General features: G+C 42.0%; 1 protein-coding gene across 1 annotated transcript in view; it reads left to right on the forward strand.

Moving 5' to 3' along the window:
- The first annotated feature begins 259 nt into the window (after positions 1-259).
- The window catches only part of LOC124040420 (histone acetyltransferase KAT6B-like), a 108,921-nt gene continuing 82,215 nt past the window's right edge, over positions 260-26,965 (forward strand). Inside the window, exons 1-3 of the mRNA XM_046357591.1 lie at positions 260-400; positions 1,709-2,611; positions 17,572-17,680. Of these exons, the coding sequence (XP_046213547.1) occupies positions 1,922-2,611; positions 17,572-17,680 (799 nt within the window). The 5' untranslated portion in view covers positions 260-400; positions 1,709-1,921. The remainder of the gene's footprint in view (positions 401-1,708; positions 2,612-17,571; positions 17,681-26,965) is intronic.

Raw genomic sequence — 26,965 nt, forward strand, 5'->3', positions numbered from 1 at the left:
TTATAGTGTACTCATTTATTCAAACGATAAGTGTTCTGGGAAAATAAAACATCAACCCATGATAGGAGAAGACACCTTAAAAGGCGGGTCAAGTAAGTGTAGTGACAGATCAAGCAGCAAACGCAGTCTCTTCTAAACTGAGCTCATGCATTATATTATAATGATTGACATGTACTTTATCAAACCAGAAATCGGATCTTGTCTTTACAGCCAATATTAAAGTTGCTAGGGAGGGTACATTAGTGTAGGTACGGTTTAATGAGACTCCATTGGATTGTAATCATCGTCATGTCGGATTTATGTAAACTACAACATTGTAACAAAATGGCGACTGTTTAGGTCACGTCAGTAATGCAGGACAGCACTGTTATTTCTTACAACTCAACTGATACAAGTCAAGGTTTGTTACATATTATCTTCTCGCTCGTTCGCGTTTCATGTTAATTTGAACATAAATTGTCATCACAAATGTCCGGTAACCATCCCTCGGCAGCTGTCAAAAACCTCAACAATATGAATTGACGGTGTGCGGCTGACATTCAAGCTCGCGCCGACTGCTATAATGAACAAATCCTTGTTTTGTCGCTCGTTACCGTATCCAAGCTGTCAAACACGCGTGCAAAAAAGTCCAACTCCATTGCCCTTCTTGCGCTACTTGGTAGTAATATGAAAATTAATAGGATTGATGAAAATACTAACTTCGCCACAGAGTATCCTAACGTTACCCCAGTCAGCTGGCGATGTTGCAAATGAAACATTTATCTAACAGATAAAGATATCACGAACAATTGTAACATCTATTTAACTGGTTTTACATTTCGTCTCCCGTGTCGTGATGGTTATAGTCAGGTTGTCATGACTAATGAATCTTAACCTGATGTAGTACTGTGGTAAAATAAAGATTATGTCAATCAATGGATTATGTTATCAGACTCGGACTACCGATTAAGGGCAATTCCATGGCAACAAGTGAAATGTATTTCAAACGAAAACCAATGATTACAAAGTTAAACAAACCATACAAGTTTCACTCAAGAACATAGCAGATGTAAAATTTGATACCAGAATGACTGTTTGCTGTTCTTCAAGTAAATGTTTTTTTTACATTTCATTTTCTGTGTGAAATTGTTAAAAAAAACACATTGTGAATAGTCCGTTTTTTTGCAATATTTTTTTTGTTGTTGTTACATTTTAAAAGTGAATAATTTGAGTCAGTCACTGTGTTACTGTGGAAATGCCCTTAAATAACATCAGCCTTTCCCGAACCTCCCTAGAATGTCTTTAATCTTCCATCCCTCTGAATAGCATCATAACCCATCCCGTTTCTCGAGAATGTTATTGACCTTCTTCATTTTAATGTTTTGTAATGCTTCTGTGAGTTATTCGACTGATGTTAATGGTGACGTCTCAGAATGTAAAATACTACTAATTCAATGTGTGAAGTGTAGTTTAGGGCGTATCCCGCACAAATTGCTACCCGTATTCAAATCAATCTGGTGTTTGACTAATGTCACTATTGACATGATGTGTTTGCCCACTTGCCCACTTGTACATTAATACTGAATAGTGAAGGTGCTGGGTAAAAATGATGGTTCTGTTATATTTTTTTTACATTACAGTATTACTTGTGATCTTGTTTATGATTGTGTTTAAAAAAAAAATTTTTTTAAGGAATTGTGTGACCTCATTTGAAGGAATTGTTTTCTAGGTCGTTGGGTAACAGTCCAAACCTTCAAGGAATTTACATTCGGGCTACTTCTGTCTTCTTTTGTGAGGTGACGTGAGTTTGGATGAAGATTTACAGGAGGATTGTAAATGTATTAATGCCGAGGTGGAACAGTACCTATATTTTTTTTGTTGTTGTTGACCTTTTCATGATGTGCTGGATGTACCAAATGTTTCACAACAAGAGGGAATCTCTATGGGTAATTTTTTCCTGAATATCATCGATTTAACCATGGCGAAACTTACCAATCCTCTATATACAGAGTGGATTCTAGAAGCAATACAGAAAATCAAAAGGCAAAAACAGAGGCCTTCCGAGGAGCGGATTTGTCATGCGGTGGCTACCTCGCACAGATTGGGCAAGCGGACCGTTCTGGAGCAGTTGGAGTTAAGTGTTCACCATGGTTCCATTCTCAAAGTCACCAATAAGGGGAACGTGTCGTACAAAGACCCCGAGCACCCTGGGAGAGGATTATTATCACCATCATCATCGTCATCGCTCAAACCTGTAAGTGCAAACCTCTCTATTGCATCATCTAAAGGATCTATATGGAAACAGAGTGACCTACGTGGCGTTGATTGGAATAAAGTCCTGAGGAGGGCCATTGAGGGTCTGGACGATAGCCGTGGTTCCTCTCTGAAGAACATCCAGAGGTACCTAAGGAACCAGGATGATCCATCACACGTCCAGGACAACCCAGGGTTCCAGCAGAGGTTACGGCTGGCCGCTAAATGGGCGGTCAAAAACGGCCGGCTGGCGAAGGATGGTCCGCGCTACAGGTTGAACCAGGGAGTTAATGGAGCTGAGGGTAGGAGCCAGAGTTGTCCAGGTGCTTCCCCATTGGCTCTTCTGTGTGTCACTCTTCTTCCACATGAGAGCGACCAGGTACAGTATACTGATACTTGCCCCCTGTCTTCCTCTGTTTTTAGTGGTCTATGCTGATAATACTGTATGGCCCTTTCACTGTAGATATACTATGCTACTCCATAGACTCTGACTCCTTTTCAGGCTATCGCTTATGTTGATGTTATATCTCCCCTCTTTCGCTAGATAATTCTTTTTATATTATAGAGGCCGTGTTTTATTTTAGTCATGGATCAATCGGCACACATGTCCCTTTCCCTCTGTAAGCGCAGTTGGTTGAGCATTGTGCTTGCAACTCTAGGATAGTGGGTTCAATACCTGGGACCACCCATGCGTAAAATGTACGCATGACTTAAGTCATTTTGGATTAAAACATCCGCTAAATGGAGTCTTATTATATTATCCCGTTAACCAGCTGAATAGACACTCATTTCTAAAACTTCAGTCAGATTTGGTTTCAGTTAAGGACTTGTGAGGCTCTCACTAATAGGCTTCAAGTACTGGGTGATGAAGCTGCTCTTGAGGAATGCAATTGGATGATAGCTGACTGTTGTGATGAATAGGGGAGCTCTCTGTGGGCTTGAATCAAGCTGTTGTGATATAATAATGCTGCTTGGAAACACAGCAGTAGATCTCACTGCTAGTTTAGTGTGTACTTAAGAACTAGGCATTCTCGACATTTTCTCTGCTCAGGAAAAATGCTTTGTAACTAACTGGCCATGCTTGTATTTGACATAATAGATTGACTATGTTATTGTAGACGGAGAGTAAATAACAAGACAGTAGCTTTGAAGTTCTTTGAGATAACACAGGAGAGGGGGGGTGATTTACAGTCTAGCCTATGATATAGGGCCATAAAGACTTCCTCTTAGCCTTCATTTGTTTTTCTTGACTATGACACAAGACTTATGCTTTTCACTCTGCAGGGATTGTGACTCCATCACTGACACTCAGCAGTAACCCACGCTGCAGGTGAACAATACTGTATTGACAACAGTTTTTTTTACTTAACCCTCCTGCTGTCTTCCGGTCGAATTGGACCGATTTTTACAAGTTCTCTCTGAGAAATGTAGTTCATTTAATCTGATTGTCACATAAGGTTACATGACTTTGTCCACACAGGGCATCTGAACACACAAAATACATGTTGATGATTTTCATTACATTTTGGGTGTTTTTATTTAACTTTTGTACACCCGTGGTGTTCCCCGTCAAAAAATGAACGGTCATTAGACATTAATGGGTGACACTACAATTAGTGTATAAAATTGAGTTCAGGCACATGCCCATTTATCAGATGGACACACTTTCTCTCCCAGACTCCCACATGCATGTGTGTTTGAACACACACACAATCATCTCACTCCCCTTCTTGGCTTCCATGGCAACCCCCACGGGAACCTTTCCTCAATAGAATCTTTCCCCTACGGGAACTACACCTGTTGGCATTCTCACAAACAATTGCAACACTGTTTCAATAATAAACTCAGCAAAAAAAGAAACATCCCTTTATCCGGACCCTGTCTTTCAAAGATAATTCATAAAACTCTGAATAACTTCACAGATCTTCATTGTAAAGGGTTTAAACACTGTTTTCCATGCTTGTTCAATTACCCATAAACAATTAAAGTAATGCACCTGTGGAACGGTCGTTAAGACACTAACAGCTTAGACAATTAAGGTCACAGTTATGAAAACTTAGGACACTAAAGAGGCCTTTCTACTGACTCAAAAAAAAAAAAAAAAGAAAGATGCACAGGGTCCCTGCTCATCTGCGTGAACGATTGCATAAATGTCCGTACTGAGAGACGCCTAAGACAGCGCTACAGGGAGACAGGACGGACAGCTGATCATCCTCGCAGTGGCAGACCAGGTGTAACAACACCTGCACAGGATCGGTACTTCCAAACATCACACCTGTGGGACAGGTACAGGATGGCAACCACTGCCCGAGTTACACCAGGAACGCACAATCCCTCCATCATTGCTCAGACTGTCCACAATAGGCCGGGAGAGGCTGGACTGAGGACTTGTAGGCCTGTTGTAATGCAGGTCCTCACCAGACCTCACCGGCAACAACGTCGCCTATGGGCACAAACCCACTGTCGCTGGACCAGACAGGACTGGCAAAAAGTGCTCTTCACTGACGAGTCGCGGTTTTGTCTCACCAAGGGTGATGGTCGGATTTGCGTATATCGTTGACGGAATGAGAGTTACATGGAGTCCTGTACTCTGGAACGGGATCGAGGTGGAGGGTCCGTCATGGTCTGGGGCGGTGTGTCACAGCATCATCGGACTGAGCTTGTTGTCATTGCAAGAAATCTCAACGCTTTGTGTTCCAGGAAAGACATCCTCCTCCCTCATGTGGTACCCTTCCTGCAGGCTCATCCTGACATGACCCTCCAGCATGACAATGCCATACTGCTCGTTCTGTGCGTGATTTCCAGCAAGACAGGAATGTCAGTGTTCTGCCGTGGCCAGTGACGACCCCGGATCTCAATCGCATTGAGCACGTCTGGGCTAGAGGCCGACAATTCATCGGAATAGTCGATGTAATTAGGGCCGATTTTTATTTATTTTTTTTTATTTTTTTTTTTTTTTATTTATTTATTTATTTTTTAAATTTGTTTTTATTTTTTTAAAGTTTTCATCACAATCGGAAATCGGTATTTTTGGATGCCAATTTTGCCAATATATACATTTTGTAATACCTTTTTATTTAACTAGTCTGTTATGAAGACTTTCTTATTTTCAATGACTGCCTAGGAAAGTTGGGTTAACTGCCTTGTTCAGAGGCAGAACGACAGATTTTCACATTGTCAGCTCGGGGATATCCAGTCTTACAACCTTACGGTTAACTAGTCCAACGCTCTAACCACCTGCCTCTCATTGCACTGTACGAGGAGCCTGCCTGTTACGCAAATGTAGTAGAAGCCAAGGTAAGTTGCTAGCTATATTAAACGCATCTTATAAAAAAACAATCAATCAATCATTAGTTAACTACACATTGTTGATGATATTACTACTAGTTTATCTAGTGTGTCCTGCGTTGCATATAATCGATGCAACGCTGGGGGATGATTTAACAAAAGCGCATTTGTGAAAAAAGCACAATCGTTGCACGACTGTACCTAACCATAAATAATATAATAAAATAATATTACCCAGGTGAAATTGTCACTTCTCTTGCGTTCATTGCACGCAGAGTCAGGGTATATGCAACAGTTTGGCCAACTAATTTGCCAGAATTTTACATAATTATGACAACATTGTACAATATAACAAGAATATTTAGACTTATGGATGCCACCCGTTTAGATAAAATACCGAACGGTTCCGTATTACACTGAAATAAAAAACATTTTGTTTTTGAAATGATAGTTTGACCATATTAATGACCAAAGGCTCATATTTCTGTGTGTTATTATGTTGTAATTAAGTCTATGATTTGATAGATCAGACTGACTGAGCGATGGTAGGCAGCAGCAGGCTCGTATGCATCTATTCAACCAGCACTGTCGTGCGGTTTGCCAGCAGCTTCGCAAGCACAGCGCTGTTTATGACTTCAAGCCTATGTGAAATGGCTAGCTAGTTAGCGGGGTGCGCGCTAATGGCGTTTCAAACGTCACTCGCTCTGAGACTTGGAGTAGTTATTCCCCTTGCTCGGCTTTTGTGGAGAGATGGGTAACGCTGCTTACAGTGTGGCTGATGTCGATGTGTTCCTAGTTCGAGCTCAGGTAGGGGCGAGGAGGGGGACGGAAGCTATACTGTTACACTGGCACTACTAAAGTGCCTATAAGAACATCCAATAGTCAAAGGTGTATGAAATACAAGCGATATAGAGCGAAATACTCCTATAAATACTTTATTTATTAACTACAACCTAAAACCTCTTACCTTTTGGAATATTGAAGTCTCATTTAAAAGGAACCACCAACTTTCATATGTTCTGAGTGAGGAACTCCAACGTTAGCTTTTTTTACATGGCACATATTGCACTTTTACTTCTCCAACACTTTGTTTTTGTATTATTTAAACCACATTGAACATGTTTCATTATCTGAGGCTAAATTGATTTTTATTGATATTATATTACGTTAAAATAAGTGTTAATTCAGTATTGTTGTAATTGTCTTTATTACAAATAAATAAAAATCGGGCGAAATAATCGGTATTAGTGTTGAAAAATCATAATCGGTCTACCTCTAGTGGGCCCTGTTGGATCGGAGGGTGAGGGCTAGGGCCAATCCCACCAGAAATGTCTGGGAACTTGCATGTGCCTTAGTGGAAGAGTGGGGTAACATCTCACAGCAAGAACGTTCAAATCTGGTGCAGTCCATGAGGAGGAGATGCACTGCAGTACTTAACCTGTTGCGACGAGCAATCCCGTATCCAGCAGCCTATTTATAGCCTCAAGCTCATTACCATAACGCAATGTTAACTATTCATGAAAATCGCAAATGAAATGAAATAAATATATTTGCTCTCAAGCTTAGCCTTTTGTTAACAACACTGTCATCTCAGATTTTCAAAATATGCTTTTGAACCATAGCTAAACAAGCATTTGTGTAAGAGTATTGATAGCCTAGCATAGCATTAAGCCTAGCATTCAGCATGCAACATTTTCACAAAAACAAGAAAAGCATTCAAATAAAATAATTTACCTTTGAAGAACTTCAGATGTTTTCAATGAGGAGACTCTCGGTTAGATAGCAAATGTTCAGTTTTTCCAAAAAGCTTATTTGTGTAGGACAAATCTCTCTGTTTTGTTCATCACGTTTGGGTAAGAAAAAGTCATTACAACAAACTTTTTTCCAAATTAACTCCATAATATCGACAGAAACATGGCAAACGTTGTTTAGAATCAATCCTCAAGGTGTTTTTCACATATCTATCAATGATAAATCATTCGTGGCAGTTTGGTTTCTCTTCTGAAGAAATTGGAACGCGCATGGACCTGGAGATTCCGCAATAATTTTGACGGAGGACACCGGGCGGACACCTGGTAAATGTAGTCTCTTATGGTCAATCTTCCAATGATATGCCTACAAATACATCACAATGCTGCAGACACCTTGGGGAAACGACAGAAAGGGCAGGCTCATTCCTGGCGCATTCACAGCCATCTAAGAAGACATTGGAACACAGGGCCTTCAGAATCTGGACCATTTCCTGTATGAAATGTAATCTTGGTTTCGCCTGTAGCATTAGTTCTGGGGCACTCACAGATAATATCTTTGCAGTTTTGGAAACGTTAGAGTTTTGTCTTTCCAAAGCTGTCAATTACATGCATAGTCGAGCATCTTTTCGTGACAAAATATCTTGTTTAAAACGGGAACGTTTTTTATCCCAAAATTAAAAGAGCGCCCCCGATCTCGAAGTTAATGCAGCTGGTGGCCACACCAGATACCGATGTCTGGATCTTGTTCAGTTCATGTCTCAGTTGTTGAATCTTGTTAAGTTTACTGAAAATAAACGCTGTGACCGTGAGAGGACGTTTCTTTTTTTTGATGAGTTTATGTTGAACTTTTCTCACAGCTCTGGTATATAATGCTTTTTTGAGGCCTTTCTCAGAATTCAGGCAGCACTATGACCAAACAATAGTGAGGCTCTTGATCATATCTTTGATCATGACACTGGTGAGGAGGAGAGAGAGTTCTTGTTAAACTTTAACACAAAATAATCAGTGATAAAAGGCACAATGAGTATTTGTTATAATAAAAATAATCCATACATTACACTTTTTGTTTTACTCAAAAACGAGTTGTGTGAGCTGTGGTCAATGAGGCCTACAGGCCATAAATGGCAAATATAAGTTCAAAACTTGTAATGTTCACAAGAACTGAAGTCGATTTTAAAATATCTAACACAACATTAGGTGATAATATGTATTATTATGGATTTATAATCAGCTATACCATTTTAGGGACACAGAATTAATTAACATGAAACTAACACAACAGGAGGGTAAAAAACTTGGAAGAGAACTTCATGGTGAAGGCCAAAGCATTGGAAGAGTACCATTTTCTGTTGCCTTAAACAACTGACTAGGTGTTGCTAAGAAGGGTCTTCGCACACACCCACCATGTGCACCCACTCGATGTGCCTGATATGAGACAAGCTGAAGGAAAGAGAACCCCCCACACCAACTTAGGTTAGGGAGTGACAACAAACCAAACAGGAGAGAGACAGGATAATACTTCGTTTAACAACTTAGAGGAAGTACTAAACAGCTGTGTGTATCTTTTCCAACATTTCTTATGCCATCTCCAGCACTGCCCCAGCAGCCGTGACCCAGCACCCGTAGCCCTTCACACTCGTACCCGGACATTTTTCTGGACATTGACAAGCGCCTAAATATAAACTCAGTGTCTGTACAGTAACATGCTATACATGACATCAGAGCTCAGGGTCTGTACAGTAACATGCTATACATGTCAGGGTCTGTACAGTAACATGCTATACATGAGGTCAGAGCTCAGTGTCTGTTCAGTAACATGCTATACATGACATCAGAGCTCAGTGGCTGTTCAGTAACATGCTATACATGACATCAGAGCTCAGTGGCTGTTCAGTAACATGCTATACATGACATCAGAGCTCAGTGGCTGAACAGTAACATACTATACATGACATCAGAGCTCAGTGGCTGTACAGTAACATACTATACATGATGTCAGAGCTCAAGGTCTCCACTTCACAGCTCTGAATGGGTTTTGACTAACAGACGTTTCTGAACTTGAGCACCTCGCGTGACAACTTGACCCATCCCTTCCTCTAATTGGACAACTCTTGCACCTTTTTGGTTGTCTGAGTGAGGGAAATACTGTACATTAAGAGGATTTGATTAGATCTTCATGTATTTTGAAAGATGAGACGTTAAAGATGATGATAATTACTGCTTTGATGTCATACAAGTAAGCAAAAACACCTGTGTGTCCAAACGGGCACTTCACATTTCTACGTCATAAAACTCATGTGATGTACAGAGTGAAATTATCACTTCTCTTGCGTTCATTGCACGCAGAGTCAGGGTATATGCAACAGTTTGGCCAACTAATTTGCCAGAATTTTATGTAATTATGACATAACATTGAATGTTCAGGGGCAGAACGACAGATTTGTACCTAGTCAGCTCGGGGATTTGAACTTATAACCTTCCGGGTTAATAGCCCAACGCTCTAACCACTAGGCTACCCTGCCGCCCAAAATATAGACGCATCTATTTGTTGGACCAGTTTGCTCACAACCAAAAATAAATAAAACACTCCCAATGACATGGCTAACCGGGATCCCTGGACTGTCCCGGGAATATAAGATGATGACCTGAGGGAATGACATGTTCCCCCTTATGTCTAATACACAACATGCACAGTATCAAATCAAATCAAATTTATTTATATAGCCCTTCGTACATCAGCCGATATCTCAAAGTGCTGTACAGAAACCCAGCCTAAAACCCCAAACAGCAAACAATGCAGCAGGTAAACACAATTTATTAAGGAAACGGTCTGTCTTTTCGGAAAGGGGGTCGGGTTAAAAGTGGAAGTCAGATTTTGTTCAGACCTTGTGTGCAATTTACCAATAAAGTAATCCTAATCCTAATTTTTCTATTTTCAATTTAGGACACTGAGAAGACTGTGTCCTTTCTCTCATGGCGGTAATGACAAACTGCTAGATAAGAAATCGTCAGAAACCTGGTTCTTCGTGTCTTTGGCCACTATAGAAAAAGTTTGAATCCTTGCAGTAGGAGGTCTGGATTGCTTTTTGCGTAGGGATAACAAAACATATCTGCAAGGACTTGAGATTTCTCAAGAGTGAGTAAATGTAGGTAGCAACTCTTTCATGAAGGCAATTCTTGAAATTGCTTGAGTAGTATGAGCGTCTTTTCAAACCTCGAGGGCTTCGACCTCGAACCACGCCACCGATCAAAAAAGACTTTGTTCTCTTGCAAATTCAACAGGAGTTCGCAACTCTGTTTTTTCTCCATTATTTACAGAACTGTTATTTACAGAACTACTCTGGGACCAACTCATAAGCCCAAAGGATAGCAGCTTTAACCAGTGTCATGAGCTAAAGTGACATACACTTTCTGAGCTTTTATCACAAGGAGCAGTCACCAGATATCTCATTTTAGAGATGTGGCAATCCGCTTAAACAGAGTACAATATACGTCCACCTTCTTCCTCGTTGAAAGACCGTACAAGCCAGCTGTTCCGGCCAAGCTCTAACTCTTTTTAACGGTGCAGGAAGGCATGACTCCATTCAAAATGCTTCCATCTCTATCTCTTTTAATGGAAGGGAATGAGAACGTTCATCTTGCTCCAGTGTTGCTTTGGTGGCCTCCCAATCCTATCTGGTTTTTAAACAAATGACCTGTTCCAACTCCCAACTTCATTGTGCCCATTTAGCCTTTTGTGCATCTGAGATAGAATGTCTACAGGTTGTACTCGACTACCCGTATGGTATGAGCTGTTATTTCTTTTTTGTACATCTCATCCAGTTTTTTTCCCAGGTAGAGTTCCCCACAAATGCTCGCATATCAAAGTGTGAGTTTTTTTTTTTATGCGAGTTTCCACTGTTTTTTACCAATCTTAGAACGCTTCTGAGTGGTTGTCAGTGACAAACTACCACAAAAGTACCTTTTGAACACTCTTATCTGGGCACAGTAGAGCTTCAGAGTAGGTGATTCAGAGTGACTACCATACTCCTGGTAAACAAGATCCTGGATGAGACCCCATTTTGTTACGTTCCCGAACAAGAACTAAAAAAAAAATTGTCACTCAGAACAAAATGGAACTTAAAAAAAATAAATAAAAATGAACCGCTGACAACCAGAATGAAACAGGTGGGATTTTAAAATTGGTTCTGGAAAGCAGGGTCTTACAAACACCCACCATGGACACGACTAGATTTGCTTGATATCAGACAAGCTAAAGGAAAAGAGAACCACCGCCAACTTAGCTTAGAGAGTAAAAATAAACGTGTAGCAAAACCAAACATTGGAGAGATGAGATAAACGGCTTTAACAACTTAGAGGAAGAGCTGAACAGCCTTTCCAACATCTCTCATGCCATCTCAAGCACTGGTCCAGCAACCCTTAATAAATATCACCTGCTTGCAGCACAATGTGCAACCCCATGCCAACATGCCTACAGTAAACCATTTCTAGATTGCAATTTCCACTATTGGAAACATTATCTACCCTTCAGTTTCATTATGAATATCAAGAAATAACCCCCTCGACTGCAGTGACACGTTTCGGTGTCTGGTCAGACCCAAGTCTAACTGAAACGTTAAGACACTGTCATCCTGTAATAAAAAGCATATTCTTGATTAAAAAAATAAATAATCTCTTCTAATTTGAAATGTCTAGGCCCGTCTCCTTTTATAGACTTACAATAACACTCTGCTCTCATGCTATTTTGAGCTCTTCTAGTTCACTGTGCATTTCAAAAGGATGTCCTTGCAGTTAGCAACTCATAACTAGTGGGTATAGGAAATGAGAAAGTCTTGGAAAAGAGCATTCTTGGGTGAAAGTTTATTAGATTCTAAAGTGTTTGGCAGGAACAAAGGCAAAGGAATGAGATTTTTTTTTTCTTTCACTCCCCTCACTGTTATGTAACCTCTTCTTCAGCGCAGCTCTGCCTGGCTTCTAGAACAGCAGCAGTGATCTAATAGAACCACAACCCCTTTGCGGAACACAACTGTGTCTCTTTTCAAGCACTCTAATTTCCTGTAATGTACTTCATTTGGAAGCCCCTAGTCAATCAGCGGAATCTTCTTCAGCTGTCTATTTTTATTCTGTTATTTTTCAAATGAGCTCCACTAACTTCTTTTTTATTCTCTTGGTTTAATCACCAGTCACAAGCTTTTCCCTGCTGTAGTAAAACATCTCCGATGACCAGCCCAGTCTGTACCAGGCTTGACTTTAAATTGTTAGCCACAGAATGCACTGCACTTGTTATATCATCTTAGGCTCATATATATCATATGCTCAGGTTACCTGTGATGTAAACACTCTGAAAAGGCTCATAGGACTCACTTTTTAGGTAACCTGAGCATTTCTCAAGTTAGTCCCTGAGACGGGTCAACTAAGATCTATCCTTATTGTAACAATGCCTTTATTTTTCATGTGGTCCCACTGGCCAATTGTTTAGTTACAGCCTTTCATTGTGATATCTATTTCACTATAACATCCCTGCAGATTAATATTTGTCCTAAACACCAAGGCCTTTCACATCTAGTTAAATCTTACAGCCTTTCATTGTGATATCTATTTCACTATAACATCCCTGCAGATTAATATTTGTCCTAAACACCAAGGCCTTTCACATCTAGTTAAATCTTACAGCCTTTCATTGTGATATCTATTTCACTATAACATCCCTGCAGATTAATATTTGTCCTAAACACCAAGGCCTTTCACATCTAGTTAAATCTTACAGCCTTTCATTGTGATATCTATTTCACTATAACATCCCTGCAGATTAATATTTGTCCTAAACACCTAGGCCTTTCACATCTAGTTAAATCTTAATTTGCAGCTTTGGGGGATACAGAGGATGTAAAGTAGCCTATGCTTGTGAATGATTTATTGTGATCAAGTGCAGAAGAAGCAGCCTATTTAGATACTTACTAGAGTTTGAACAGTTCTGCTGATTTGGAAGTAGTTTAAACAGAAATGCTCCAAACACCTATGGCCTTTAACATGAAGTTGAATCTTTATTTGCAGCTTTGGCGGAAATGGTAGTTTTGTGATGGGATATACAGTTGAAGTCAGAAGTTTACATAAACCTTAGCCAAATACATTTAAACTCACTTTTTCACAATTCCTGACATTTAATTATAGTAGAAATTCCCTGTCTCAAGGTCAGTTAGGATCACCACTTTATTTTAATAATGTGAAATGTCAGAATAATAGTAGAGAGAATGATCTATTTCAGCTTTTATTTCATTCATCACATTCCCAGTGGGTCAGAAGTTTACATACACTCAATTAGTATTTGGTAGCATTGCCTTTAAAATGTTTAACTTGGGTCAAATGTTTCAGGTAGCCTTCCACAAGCTTCCCACAATAAGTTGGGTGAATTTTGGCCCATTCCTCTTGACAGAGCTGGTGTAACTGAGTCAGGTTTGTTGGCCTCCTTGCTCGCATGCACTTTTTCAGTTCTGCCCACAAATGTTCTATAGGGTTGAGGTCAGGGCTTTTTGATGGCCACTCCAATACATTGACGTTGTTATCCTTAAGCTATTTTGCCACAACTTTGGAAGAATCCTTGGGGTCATTGTCCATTTGGAAGACCCATTTGCGACCAAGCTTTAACTTCCTGACTGATGTCTTGAGATGTTGCCTCATTATATCCACATTTTCCTCTCTTATGATGCCATCTATTTTGTGAAATGCACCAGTCCCTCCTGCAACAAAGCACCCCCACAACATGATGGTGCCACCCATGTGCTTCACGGTTGGGATGGTGTTCTTCAGCTTGCAAGCATCCCCCTTTTTCCGACAAACCTAAAGATTGTCATTATGGCCAAATAGTTCTATTTTTGTTTCATCAGACCAGAGGACATTTCTCCAAAAAGTATGATCTTTGTCCCCATGTGCAGTTGCAAACAGTAGTCTGGCTTTTTTGACGGTTTTGGAGCAGTGGCTTCTTCCTTGTTGAGCGGACTTTCAGGCTATGTTGATATAGGACTTGTTTTACTGTGGCTAGATACTTTTGTACCCGTTTCCTCCAGCATCTTCACAAGGTCCTTTGCTGTTGTTCTGGGATTGATTTGCACTTTTCGCACCAAAGTACGTTCATCTCTAGGAGACAGAACGCGTCTCCTTCCTGAGCGGTATGACGGCTGTGTGGTCCCATGGTGTATATACTTGCGTACTATTGTTTGTACAGATGAACGTGGTACCTTCAGGCGTTTGAAAATTGCTCCCCAGGATGAACCAGACTTGTGGAGGCTGATTTCTTTTGACTTTCCCGTGATGTCAAGCAAAGAGGCACTGAGTCAGTGTATGCAAACTTCTGACCCACTGGAATTGTGATACAGTGAAATAATCTGTCTAAACAATTATTGGAAAAACTACTTGTGTGATGCACAAATTAATGTCCTAACCGACTTGCCAAAACTATAGTTTGTTAACAAGACATTTGTGGAGTCCATCCTATTTAGGCTAGATGGGCTAGAGACGTACTAGATGGGCTAGAGACGTACTAGATGGGCTAGAGACGTACTAGATGGGCTAGAGACGTGCTAGATGGGCTAGAGACGTGCTAGATGGGCTAGAGACGTGCTAGATGGGCTAGAGACGTACTAGATGGGCTAGAGACGTGCTAGAGACGTACTAGATGGGCTAGAGACGTACTAGATGGGCTAGAGATGTGCTAGAGACCGACAGCCCTCCTGATTTGAAGTAGTTTAAAGGACAGAGCTTGAAAAAACAACTGTTTGATAGAGCAACTTCCTGTTTCTACTTTCTGTGAATCATTGTTCACAATGACATAATGCCCATCTAGCCAAGGTCGTGAGTTCCGTTCCCGTGGTGATCGATACTCATACTAAATATGCATATAATATCCCTGTACCAGACTGTAAGTCACTTTGGACGAGTGGCATATCCCCCAAGTGACAAATTTAAGCAATAAGGCCGGAGGAGATGCGGTATATGGCCAATATTCCACCACTAAGGGCTGTTCTTTAGCACGTTGCGTCATGCCTGGATACAGCCCTTAGCCGTGGTATATTGGCCATATATCACAAACCCCAGAGGTGCCTTGTTGCTATTATAAACTGGTTACCTATGTAATTAAAGCAGTAAAAAATCAATAAAAATGATCATACCCGTGGTATACCGTCTGATATTCCATGGCTGTCAGACAATCGGCGTTCAGGGCTCGAACCACCCAGTTTATAGTATCCTATATTCTGTTCAACTATAATAGTTTGTTGAAGAGCTGATGAAAGTATGGTGTAGCCTATCCTACAAGAATGAAGAACCTGGTTAAATAAAGGTGAAATATAAAATATTTTAAATCAGCACTATAGCATTCATTCAAGAGTTACTGTCTTAACGTAGACTGAGGCAAGCTGATATTTAGAGTTGGGCAGTATGCAGATGTTAATACCGTTTCAGTAGCATACCGGGGTATACGGTATTACCGGAAGTGCACACAACGGGGCTCTTCTATCTAAAAATATGTTATTCAAAGTTTTTGGGGACGCACAAAACAATTCCGGCAACAGGGATCTTGATCCAGGAGGTGCCATTTGGTAAACTCCAAGCTGACTGTCATGTGTCTTACTGAGGAGTGGCATTTCTACCACAAAGGCCTGATTGGTGGAGTGCTGCAGAGATGGTTGTCCTTCTGGAAGGTTCTCCCATCTCCACAGAGGAACTGTGGAGCTCTGTCAGAGTTACCATCTGGTTCCTGGTCACCTCACTGACCCAGTTCCTTGTCACCTCACTGACCCAGTTCCTTCTCCCCTGATTGCTCTAGGAAGAGTCTTGGTGGTCCCAAACTTCTTCCATTTAAGAATGATGGAGGCCACTATGTTCTTCGGTACCTTTTAATGCTGCAGAAATGTTTTGGTACCCTTCCCCAGATCTGTGCCTCGACACAATTCTTTCTCAGAGCTCCACGGACAATTCCTTCGACCTCATGGCTTGGTTTTTGCTCTGATATTCACTGTAAACTGTGGGACATTTTATATAGACAGGTGTGTGCCTTTCCAAATCATGTCCAATCAATTGAATTTTCTACAGGTGGACTCCAAGTTGTAGAAACATCTAGGATGATCAATGGAAATAGGATGCACCTGAGCTCAATTTCAAGTCAAATACATTTTCGTTTATTTTTTACATTTTTAATACATTTGGAAACTTTTCTAAAACTGTTTTCGCTTTGTTATTATGGGGTATTATGTGTAGATTGAGATGTTATTTAATATATTTTAGAATAAGGAGTCTGAATACTTTCTGAATGCACTGTATTGAGGGATAGAGTGACTAGGCAACAGGATAGATGATAAACAGTAGCAGCAGTGTATGTGATCAGTCAAAAGGCTCAATGCAGATAGTCTGGGTAGTTATTTGGTTAACTATTTAACAAACTATTTAGCAGTCTTATGGCTTCGGGGTAGAAACTGTTCAAGGTCTTGTTGGTTCCAGACTGCTTGCTGTGCGTAGAGTCTATGACTTGGGTGGCTGGAGTCTTTGACAATTTTTAGGGCCTTCCTCTGACACCCCCCCCCTGTTATAGAGGTCCTGGACTCTTTGCAGTGAGAGAGCGATACAGAGCCATAATATAACATGTCTCTTTGGGAAACGTTTGTGTGTTTTACTGTTTTTCACTTTTGTTTTATCTATTTGTAAAAATGTTTCCCACGTTAATAAAGTCTGTCTCACTGTAGTGTAAAGCTTTCTTAATCACCTTTTTTCAGATGATCACACCCCCCCCCCCCCTTTCAGATTTAATGGATGAAGGCCAATCTTTTACATATATTACGGTAGAGTACCTCTGTACAAAGAGTACACGGAAAAGATGGGATATAAGTCACATCTGCAGCAACTTTACAGTACAGAGGGCTTATGATGACTTTATATAGAACGTTGTTTTGCTTTCATACAGCATGAATACAGATATTATTTACAGCATATCATGCTTCTCGTCCATTCTAACACTAACTGACTTCCATCCCAGAGTGCACTTTGTTTCTCTCCCCAGCTATGCTTTGGCCCCATCCCAATATGCAATATACATTTTTTATATTTTAGTAAATTAGCAAACGCTCTTATCCAGAGAGACTTACCAGTAGTGAGTTAATTTTGTTTGTACTGGTCCCACGTAGGAGTTGAACCCAAAACCCTGGCATTTCAAGCGCCGTGCTCTACCACATGGGACCATGCAGTTTCTGTTTCTCTGCCCAGCTACGCGCTGACCCCATCCCAATATGCAGTTTTCTGTTTCTCTCCCCAGCTACGCGCTGACCCCATCCCAATATGCAGTTTCTGTTTGGGAACGAAAGAGTCCAATCGGGACAAGAGGTCAGAGGAGCTTCTGTCCTGTGCAGACTGTGGAAGCAGCGGTAAGTTCATACACTTTTTACACTACTGAGCTGAAGCTGCAGATCCACCAGATCTCAGTTACCTAGAAAGCATCGGTCCACTTTACAAGATGTATGTGTTTTCTCACTACCTGGCAGTCAGACTACACAGAATAACTGATGTATATCACCTTGCATCCCACATAACTATGCTACTCGTAATGTAATCAAGCTTAGTGATTTTATTCTGCGCCTTATCTTACTCAAACTGATTTCCTCCAACAAACTGGCCACATCTTAGTCGGTCTGTGTACTAATAGTACTACACACTATTTATAATTTACTATTTAGTTCAAATGTAACTAAATTAACACAACATCGCCGAGCCTATTTAAGCTTTTTTTAACCTGTTTCTCCTCTGGGGAAGTTCCTGGTGCTTGGAAGGCAGCCGCGTCGCGTCCTTTATTTGAAGGCCGTGATTGGGAGTCCCATGGCCCAGCGTCGTGCGGGTTTGGCCGGTGTAGGCTGTCATTGTAAATCAGAATTTGTTCTTAACTGACTTGCCTAGTTAAATAAATCAAATAGGATCAGTTTGATCTCCCCCTAACTGTTATAGGCCAATTTCTATCTTTCCCTGTTTATCAAAACTTGTCAATAATCAACTGACTGGTTTTCTTGATGTCTATAGTATTCTTTCTGGTATGCAAACTGGATTCTGCTCAGGTTAATGTCACTGCAACCTTAAAGGTCATCTGCTAACCATGTGTATGTGACAAATAAAATTTGATTTGATTTGATTACGTCATTGCCCTTGATTCTAAGCAGTGTATTTTTTTTGCAATGGCCAAAGCTTTTGATATGGTAGACCATTCCATTCTTGTGGGTCAGCTAAGGAGTATTGCTGAGGGGTCATTGGCCTGGTTTGCTAACTACCGCTCTCAAGAGTGCAGTGTATTAAGTCAGAACATCTGCTGTCTTAGCCACTGCTGTCACCAAGGGTGTACCCCAAGGCTCCATCCTAGGCCCCATGTTCTTCTCAACATAGCTCAGGCAGTAGGAAGCTCTCTCATCCATTTATGTGCAGATGATAGTCTTATACTCAGCTGGCCCCTCCCTGTATTTTGTGTCAAACGCTCTACAACAAAGCGTTCTTGGTGTCCAGCAAGCTTTCTCTGCCCTTAACCTTGTTCTGAATACCTCCAAAACAAAGGTCACGTGGTTTGGTAAGAAGAATGCCCCTCTCCCCACAGGTGTGATTACTACCTCCCTGAGAGTTTAGAGCTTGAGGTAGTCAACTCATACTAAGTATGAGTAATTGGGAGTATGGCGAGACGGTACACTGTCCTTCTCTCAGCACATATCCAAGCTGTAGCCTAAGGTTAAATCTAGACTTGGTTTCCTCTATCGTAATCGCTCCTCTCACCCCAGCTGCCAAACGAACCATGATTCAGATGACCATCCTACCCATGCTAGATTTATAGAGATCGGCAGGCAAGAGTGCTCTCGAGCGGCTAGATGTTATTTACCTTTCGGCCATCAGATTTGGCAACAATGCTACTTATAGCACACATCACTGCACTCTATACTCCTCTGTAAACTGGCCATCTCTGTATACCTGATGCAAGACGCACTGGTTGATGCTTATTTATAAAACCCTCTATGGCCTCACTCCCCTATCTGAGATATCTACTGCAGCCCTCATCCTCCACATACAACACCCGTTCTGCCAGTCACATTCTGTTAAAGGTCCCCAAAGCGCACACATCCCTAGGGCGCTCCTCTTTTCAGTTTGCTGTAGCAAGCAACTGGAACGAGCTTCAACAAACACACAAACTGGACAGTTTTATCTCAATCTCTTCATTCAAAGACTCAATCATGGACACACTTACTGACAGTTGTGCCTGATTTGTATTGTTGTCTCTACCTTCTTGCCCTTTGTGCTGTTGTCTGTGCCTAACAATGTTCGTGCCATGTTTGTGTTGCTGCCATGTTGTTGTCATGTGCTGCTGCCATGCTGTGTTGTGTTGCTGCCATGTTGTTGTCATGTGCTGCTGCCATGATGTGCTGTGTTGCTGCCATGTTGTTGTCATGTGCTGCTGTCATGCTGTGCTGTGTTGCTGCCATGTTGTTGTCATGTGCTGCTGCCATGCTGTGCTGTGTTGCTGCCATGTTGTTTTGTGTTGTTGTCATGTGCTGCTGCCATGCTGTGTTGTGTTGTTGCCATGTTGTTATCATGTGCTGTTGCCGTTTTGTGTTGTTGTCATGAGCTGCTGTGTTGTGGTGCTGCCATGTTGTCATGTGCTGCTGCCGTTTTGTGTTGTTGTCATGAGCTGCTGCCATGCTGTGCTGTGGTGCTGCCGTGTTGTCATGTGCTGCTGCCATGCTGTGTTGTTTTGCTGCCATGTTGTTGTCATGTGCTGCTGCCATGCTGTGTTGTGGTGCTGCCATGTTGTTGTCATGTGCTGCTGCCGTTTTGTGTTGTTGTCATGTGCTGCTGCCATGCTGTGCTGTGGTGCTGCCATGTTGTTGTCATGTGCTGCTGCCATGCTGTGTTGTGGTGCTGCCATGTTGTTGTCATGTGCTGCTGCCATTTTGTGTTGTCATGAGCTGCTGCCATGCTGTGTTGTGGTGCTGCCATGTGCTGCTGCCATGCTGTGTTGTGGTGCTGCCATGTTGTCATGTGCTGCTGCCATGCTGTGTTGTGTTGCTGCCATGTTGTTGTCATGTGCTGCTGCCGTTTTGTGTTGTGTTGCTGCCATGCTGTGTTGTGGTGCTGCCATGCTGTGTTGTGGTGCCGCCATGTTGTTGTCATGTGCTGCTGTGGTGCTGCCATGTTGTTGTCATGTGCTGCTGCCGTTTTGTGTTGTTGTCATGAGCTGCTGCCATGCTGTGTTGTGGTGCTGCCATGTTGTCATGTGCTGCTGTGTTGCTGCCATGTTGTCATGTGCTGCTGCCGTTTTGTGTTGTTGTCATGAGCTGCTGCCATGCTGTGTTGTGGTGCTGCCATGTTGTTGTCATGTGCTGCTGTGGTGCTGCCATGTTGTTGTCATGTGCTGCTGCCGTTTTGTGTTGTTGTCATGAGCTGCTGCCATGCTGTGTTGTGGTGCTGCCATGCTGTGTTGTGGTGCTGCCATGTTGTTGTCATGTGCTGCTGTGGTGCTGCCATGTTGTTGTCATGTGCTGCTGCCGTTTTGTGTTGTTGTCATGAGCTGCTGCCATGCTGTGTTGTGGTGCTGCCATGCTGTGTTGTGGTGCTGCCATGCTGTGTTGTGGTGCTGCCATGTTGTTGTCATGTGCTGCTGTGGTGCTGCCATGTTGTTGTCATGTGCTGCTGCCATGCTGTGTATCTCTTGATGTAGTGTTCCGGTGTGTCTCTTGTCGTGATGTGTGTTTTGTCCTCTTTATTTTTATTGTTTATTTTTTTATATCCCCGTCCCAGCAGGAGGCCTTTTGCCTTCTGGTAGGCCGTCATTGTAAATAAGAATTTGTTCTTAACTGACTTGCCCAGTTTAATAAATAAACACACTGGTCCCCTCCCATACTGAGAATAGGTCATCCATTACACCTTATCACATTACCCCTTCTCATTATCAGCTGTTGTCAAGAACACGTGGGTCTGAAAAGATGATTCTCTTCCTCAATGGCATTTAGGGAATTCTACTAGGTGAAACGTTCAAATGAGTATGACATCCTGGCATTTATCACTTACTGGAATATATATCTATCTTTTTTTCTCACATACTATAAAGCCTATTTGGGCATACCCAGTCAGCCTAGTACTTAGAACAAGTACTGCGAACCTGGACTCAGTCACTGTCTGAATCCCAAACTGCACCCTGTGTCCTATGGGTCCTGGTTAAAAGTAGTGCACTATATAGTGCCTATAGGGTGCCTCATTTGGGATGAAGCCACAGAATGACAAACCAAACCTCCACAAAACAACGTAGCCTGACTGAGCCAGGTTGTATGTAGCTAGCAGAGGTGGTTTCAAGGTCAATCTGCAATTTGTGAGTCTGTGGTTTAAACACTGAGATGGGGGGGTGGTATACCCTGAGATGGTAGCAGCTCTAGTGTTGTTGGTGCCCGACGCCATATTCCACCTGTATGGTATGTTCTCCTGTTTTAGGCTTAAACCCTTCTTCTTTAAGAACGTATTAGAGAAACGTTAAAATTGAATAGTTGAGGGATTAAAATCCCTACCAACCCATGATGGACTGAGGAAGGCAGATTCTGCTTAAGTGCCATTTTATTTAAAAAAAAATTTTTTTTTTTTAAATCACTCAAGTCGTTGAGTGAATGGAGCTCGTAAGCTCTCAGAATCGGAATGCACCAGCACTCTGAGAAACACGCCAGGCAGCGATGAGAGCGGACAAGGGGATCAAAGGTCATCCATTTTCCACAGCTGTAGATTAGTGGCATTTTCATTTACTGTTCTTTTAGTTCCAGACAGAATGTGCTGCAGCAGTTCTACATAAAACGCAGTCTGCTAAGGATTGTTTAAGGAACTGTTCTCCCAGTGACGTTTTTATACAGCTCAAATTTGACTAAGTAACGTTGAGGTGGTTTTCATTTAACCGCTCTGTAGTGTACACACATTGTGTTCTGGGTGTAAAACAGCTGTTTTGCAGCCATGAGAGGGAGACGGGTGAGAGAGAGGAGTCACGCTTTTTTAAATGACTTTCATGGATGGGCCCCCATTAGACTGAGTGCTGCTACTGTTTCTGCCTCATTAAGATCAAATTATCTTTAATTAACTGCTCAGATGTTTGATCATACTGTTTTTTTTATTTTTAATACGCCGCTTGTGGGGAAAAAAGAAGTCTACGGACCCACACACCCAAGTACAAACGCTGCTCAACATTGTTGACGATGCAAAATGTTAATATTTAAAGTGGAATTGACAGTGTTTTAGCAACATGATATCTTATTAAAATCAGATTAATTTACACCCTCAGGAAGAATGATGCCTTTTTTTTTTCACATTTTCTGACAGGCGAGACTACACAGACCTGTGCGCCATAGCCAATCAGAGCTACTCTAGGCCTATATGCAAATAAGACATTTGCCATACGGGCGGGCATTCCATCATTTAACTTTGAACTGGACTGTGTATTTACAGGCAGTAGCAACAGTGCTACGTTAGATCATTTAGAAAATATTCTCCAAAAGCCACAAAAGACACCTGAATGGATTTCTGCAAATATGTAAGTGTAACCCATGTGAAATGTCTAGCTAGTTAGCAGGGTACGCGCTAATAGCGTTTCAATCGGTGACGTCACTCACTCTGAGACCTTCACGTAGTGGTTCCCCTTTTGCTCTGCAAGGGCCGCGATGGGTAACGATGCTTCGAGGGTGGCTCTTGTCAATGTGTGCAGAGGGTCCCTGGTTCAAGCCCAGGTAGGTGCGAGGAGAGGGACGGAAGCTACACTGTTACATAAGTATTACAGAAGTCCTTGTACATTTGGGAACTTTACAGTCCTATTTATCTAACTGTGAACAGGTAGGCTACCGCTTTCTCAGTTGCCTATAAGATCAACAACCAAATGTACAATGTCAAAATTGCACTGATAAACAATGGAATACATGAGGTTCAGACGGAACCCGGAATGCTTCTATTACAATATTCCGTGCATTCTGCTTAGATCGGTCTTACATGAGGTTCAGACGGAACCCGGAATGCTTCTATTACAATATTCCGTGCATTCTGCTTAGATCGGTCTTACATGAGGTTCAGACGGAACCCGGAATGCTTCTATTACAATATTCCGTGCATTCTGCTTAGATCGGTCTTGCATGAGGTTCAGACGGAACCCAGAATGCTTCTATTACAATATTCCGTGCATTCTGCTTAGATCGGTCTTGCATGAGGTTCAGACGGAACCCGGAATGCTTCTATTACAATATTCCGTGCATTCTGCTTAAATCGGTCTTGCATGAGGTTCAGACGGAACCCGGAATGCCCAGGTTTTGACAACTGAATGGGAACTTGTCAGCTTGCCCGCCCCATTCGATCGATGACAAATATATTTTTATTGAAAACTAAGAGCTATGCAAACTGTTGGCGAGTTATTCAAGTTCAGCATAGCTATCAAAGTGACTCACATTTCTTACTAGCTAACCAAATGACATTTGCATCTCTAGCTGTAGCCAAAGTGAAAATATATTGGGGGAGGGTTGTCCACTCACCCATCCTTCCAGCAGCTAGTAAGCAAGGGTCCGGGCTTTGTTTGCTAAATAAATAGTTAGATGAATAGATAAATGAGCCTATTAGCCTCATAGCTTCATATAGATGGGTCCAACCACCATTAATCAAAATATAACTATTTTATAAGTTAGGGTTATTTTAGATGATGACACGTAGCTATATAGTTTGCTAGCTATCTATACCTACTGAAACAGATTATTTCGTTTTGCAATGTTTCTGGGGAATAACTGCATTGTTTGCATCACCTAGCTAACTTTTTTTTAATGACCAGCACTGCGAGACAACTTTACCAGCATCAAAGCATATGTATCGATGAATCGTTGTAACATATGAAATACGAGTGATAATATTTATGTAGTCATTACACTAATGAACGTGTTAAATAATTATTTGACGTGCAGTCATATTCAGGTCCTGATTGGTCAACAAGCTTATTTGACACGTCAAATAGTGTTATTTGACTTTAATCTTTTTTGACCCAAACGGCATTCCATAGAAATCCTGAAACAAATTAACAACGAAACAGCACAGCAAGTAAGTGAAAGATAGAGGTTTTGATTATGTTTTACTGCTAATGGAGACATACGTAAATGTCAACAAAATAACTTTCTGTGTGTGTGTGTGAACTTTATTTAACTAGGCAAGTCAGTTAAGAACAAATTATTATTTACAATGACGCCCCGGACGAAGCTGGGCCAGTTGTGCGCGCGCCCTATGGGACTCCCAATCACGGCCGTATGTGATAAGGCCTGGATTCGAACCAGGGACTGTATTGACTCCTCTTGCACTGAGATGCAGTGCCATAGAACACTGTGTGTGTAACTATTTAACTGTACTGGAATGCTTAAAAAGCCGCTAAAATTTTAAATATAGCTAGCGTTTTTTTGGGGGGCAAGGAAAATATTGGATATTGGTATCAGCCAAAAATGGCATATCGGTGCATCACTACTTGTGTAGAGAAGCACGAGATTGATCTTCAGTCAAATTTCTGGAGTTTTTCCCCCTTAGTTAACACTATCAAGACTTAGGATGCTAAACTAATTATGCAAGATATTTTCTTGTAAGGCGGAACGCATTTGAGTAGGGTTCTATTGCATTTACAGGCACAACTCAGCCTGTACTTCACACAGACCACCGCAGCATAACCAATCAGAGCTGCAGTAGGCCTATATACAAATAGATCTTTGCTATTTATGGATCTGTGCCATTCAATTAACTGGACTGTATTATTCTTTTGTGTATTTATTTTTTAAACAAATTTCTTTCTCCCCAATTTCGCGGTATCCAATTGTCCCATCGCTGCAACTCCCGTAAGGACTCGGGAGAGGTGAAGTTAGAGTCGTGCGTCCTCCGAAACACAACCCAGCCAAGCCGCACTTCCTTTTGACACAATGCCCGCTTAAAACGGAAGCCAGCCGCACCAATGTGTCAGAGGAAACACTGGACACCTGGCGATCATGTCAGCGTGCATTGCGCCCACCACAGGAGTCGTTAGTGTGCATTGGGACAAGAACATCCCTGCCGGCCAAACCCTCCCCTAATCCGGGTGACGCTGGGCCAATTGTTCACCGCCCCATGGGTCTCGGTTGCGACTGGCTGCGACAGAGCAGGGACTCGAACCAGGATCTCTAGCCTTAGACCACTGCGCCATTTGGGAGGCCCAAAAATGTGTTTACAGCCTGAGCAGTCACGTGTAGATGTGCTAGTTTTGAGATCATAGCAAGAGCTGCATGTAGCCACGTCACATTTCTATTTTCTATCCTTTGCAATTTAGTAAGATATGAGCCCAGTTATAGATCATTTGTAGTCAGCAATGGTGGAGTGATTGCTTCTTCTGAGAGCACAAAATGTGTACATTTCTTCTGTCACGAAATCTGATACTGCGACTGTTTCGGTCTGTTGTTTCTGAAGTTTTTTATTTTGTTCATATGTCTGGACTGGATGTTTACCAGCTAGCTAGGTTGCATTGCCTGGAATATTGCCGTGCATTGCCGTGCTTCTACACCTGCATTGCTTGCTGTTTGGGGTTTTAGGCTGGGTTTCTGTACAGCACTTTGAGATATCAGCTGATGTACGAAAGGCTATATAAATAACATTTGATTTGATTTGAATAGCAAGCAAACGTTTCCAGCACTGTAGAAGCTGTTTATTACGCTCTTGCCTGGTACAATAGTGACAATCCGGACTTCCAATGCGGCAATTGTTTGGGAGGATTACAGGAATGAGGTGTAGCTATCCTTTGCAAGCAAATTTAAATTCTTATGGGGAAAATTAAAATTGGAACTTTATTGTTCTCAACTCCTGTGGCTGGACACCGCTGGGCTTGATGGATGTATCCCTGCCTTGACATCTGTCCTTATCCAAATGGCCTGTGCTACCTGGAACTTGCCTGCCAAGGAAGTTGTCTCCATCTCCTCCTCCTCATCTTGTAGTGGAGTATAACGAGAACAGCAAGAGGATTGCTCCAATCGGCGATGGTCCCAGGTCACAAGTCGTGGAAACGAAAGGCAGCAGCATGCTGCTAAACGGACTAGAGTGTCTGCGAGAGGTCCGGAGCAGATCGACATGAAGAATAGCATTGCCACCCTGGTGCCTGATCTACCTGTGCCTTCGTCGCTAGGACTGCCTGTGTCTGCGACAACTTACCTGACTCCAGCGGCTTCGTCGTCCAGTTCGGCTCCTCTCTCTGGATCTGACGGTGCTCATCCTGCGGTGGAAGGTCTGAACCTATAGCCGGGAGCTGCGGGCATACACTATCCTGTTTCTCGTGGGACCGTGAAAGGTTCCACGAATTGTGTGAGGAGTAGAAATGGGTTGATTTCTCCATCCCCTTCTCCGGCTGTTGTATTGAGCAGTTCAATGGTGAGAAATGTCTCAGTCCCTTGTGCAAAAACTCGCTATCCAGGAGCATGAGTATCGGTCATCAATAAGCTGTTCCCAGACATTATAAACCTGTATCAGGACATCAATAAGCTCCTCCCAGACATTATAAACCTGCATCAGGACATCAATAAGCTCCTCCCAGACATTATAAACCTGCATCAGGACATCAATAAGCTCCTACCAGACCTTATAAACCTGCATCAGGACATCAATAAGCTGCTCCCAGACATTATAAACTT

The sequence above is a fragment of the Oncorhynchus gorbuscha genome, linkage group LG07 (assembly GCF_021184085.1).
Source record: "Oncorhynchus gorbuscha isolate QuinsamMale2020 ecotype Even-year linkage group LG07, OgorEven_v1.0, whole genome shotgun sequence".
Lineage (NCBI taxonomy): Eukaryota > Metazoa > Chordata > Actinopteri > Salmoniformes > Salmonidae > Oncorhynchus > Oncorhynchus gorbuscha.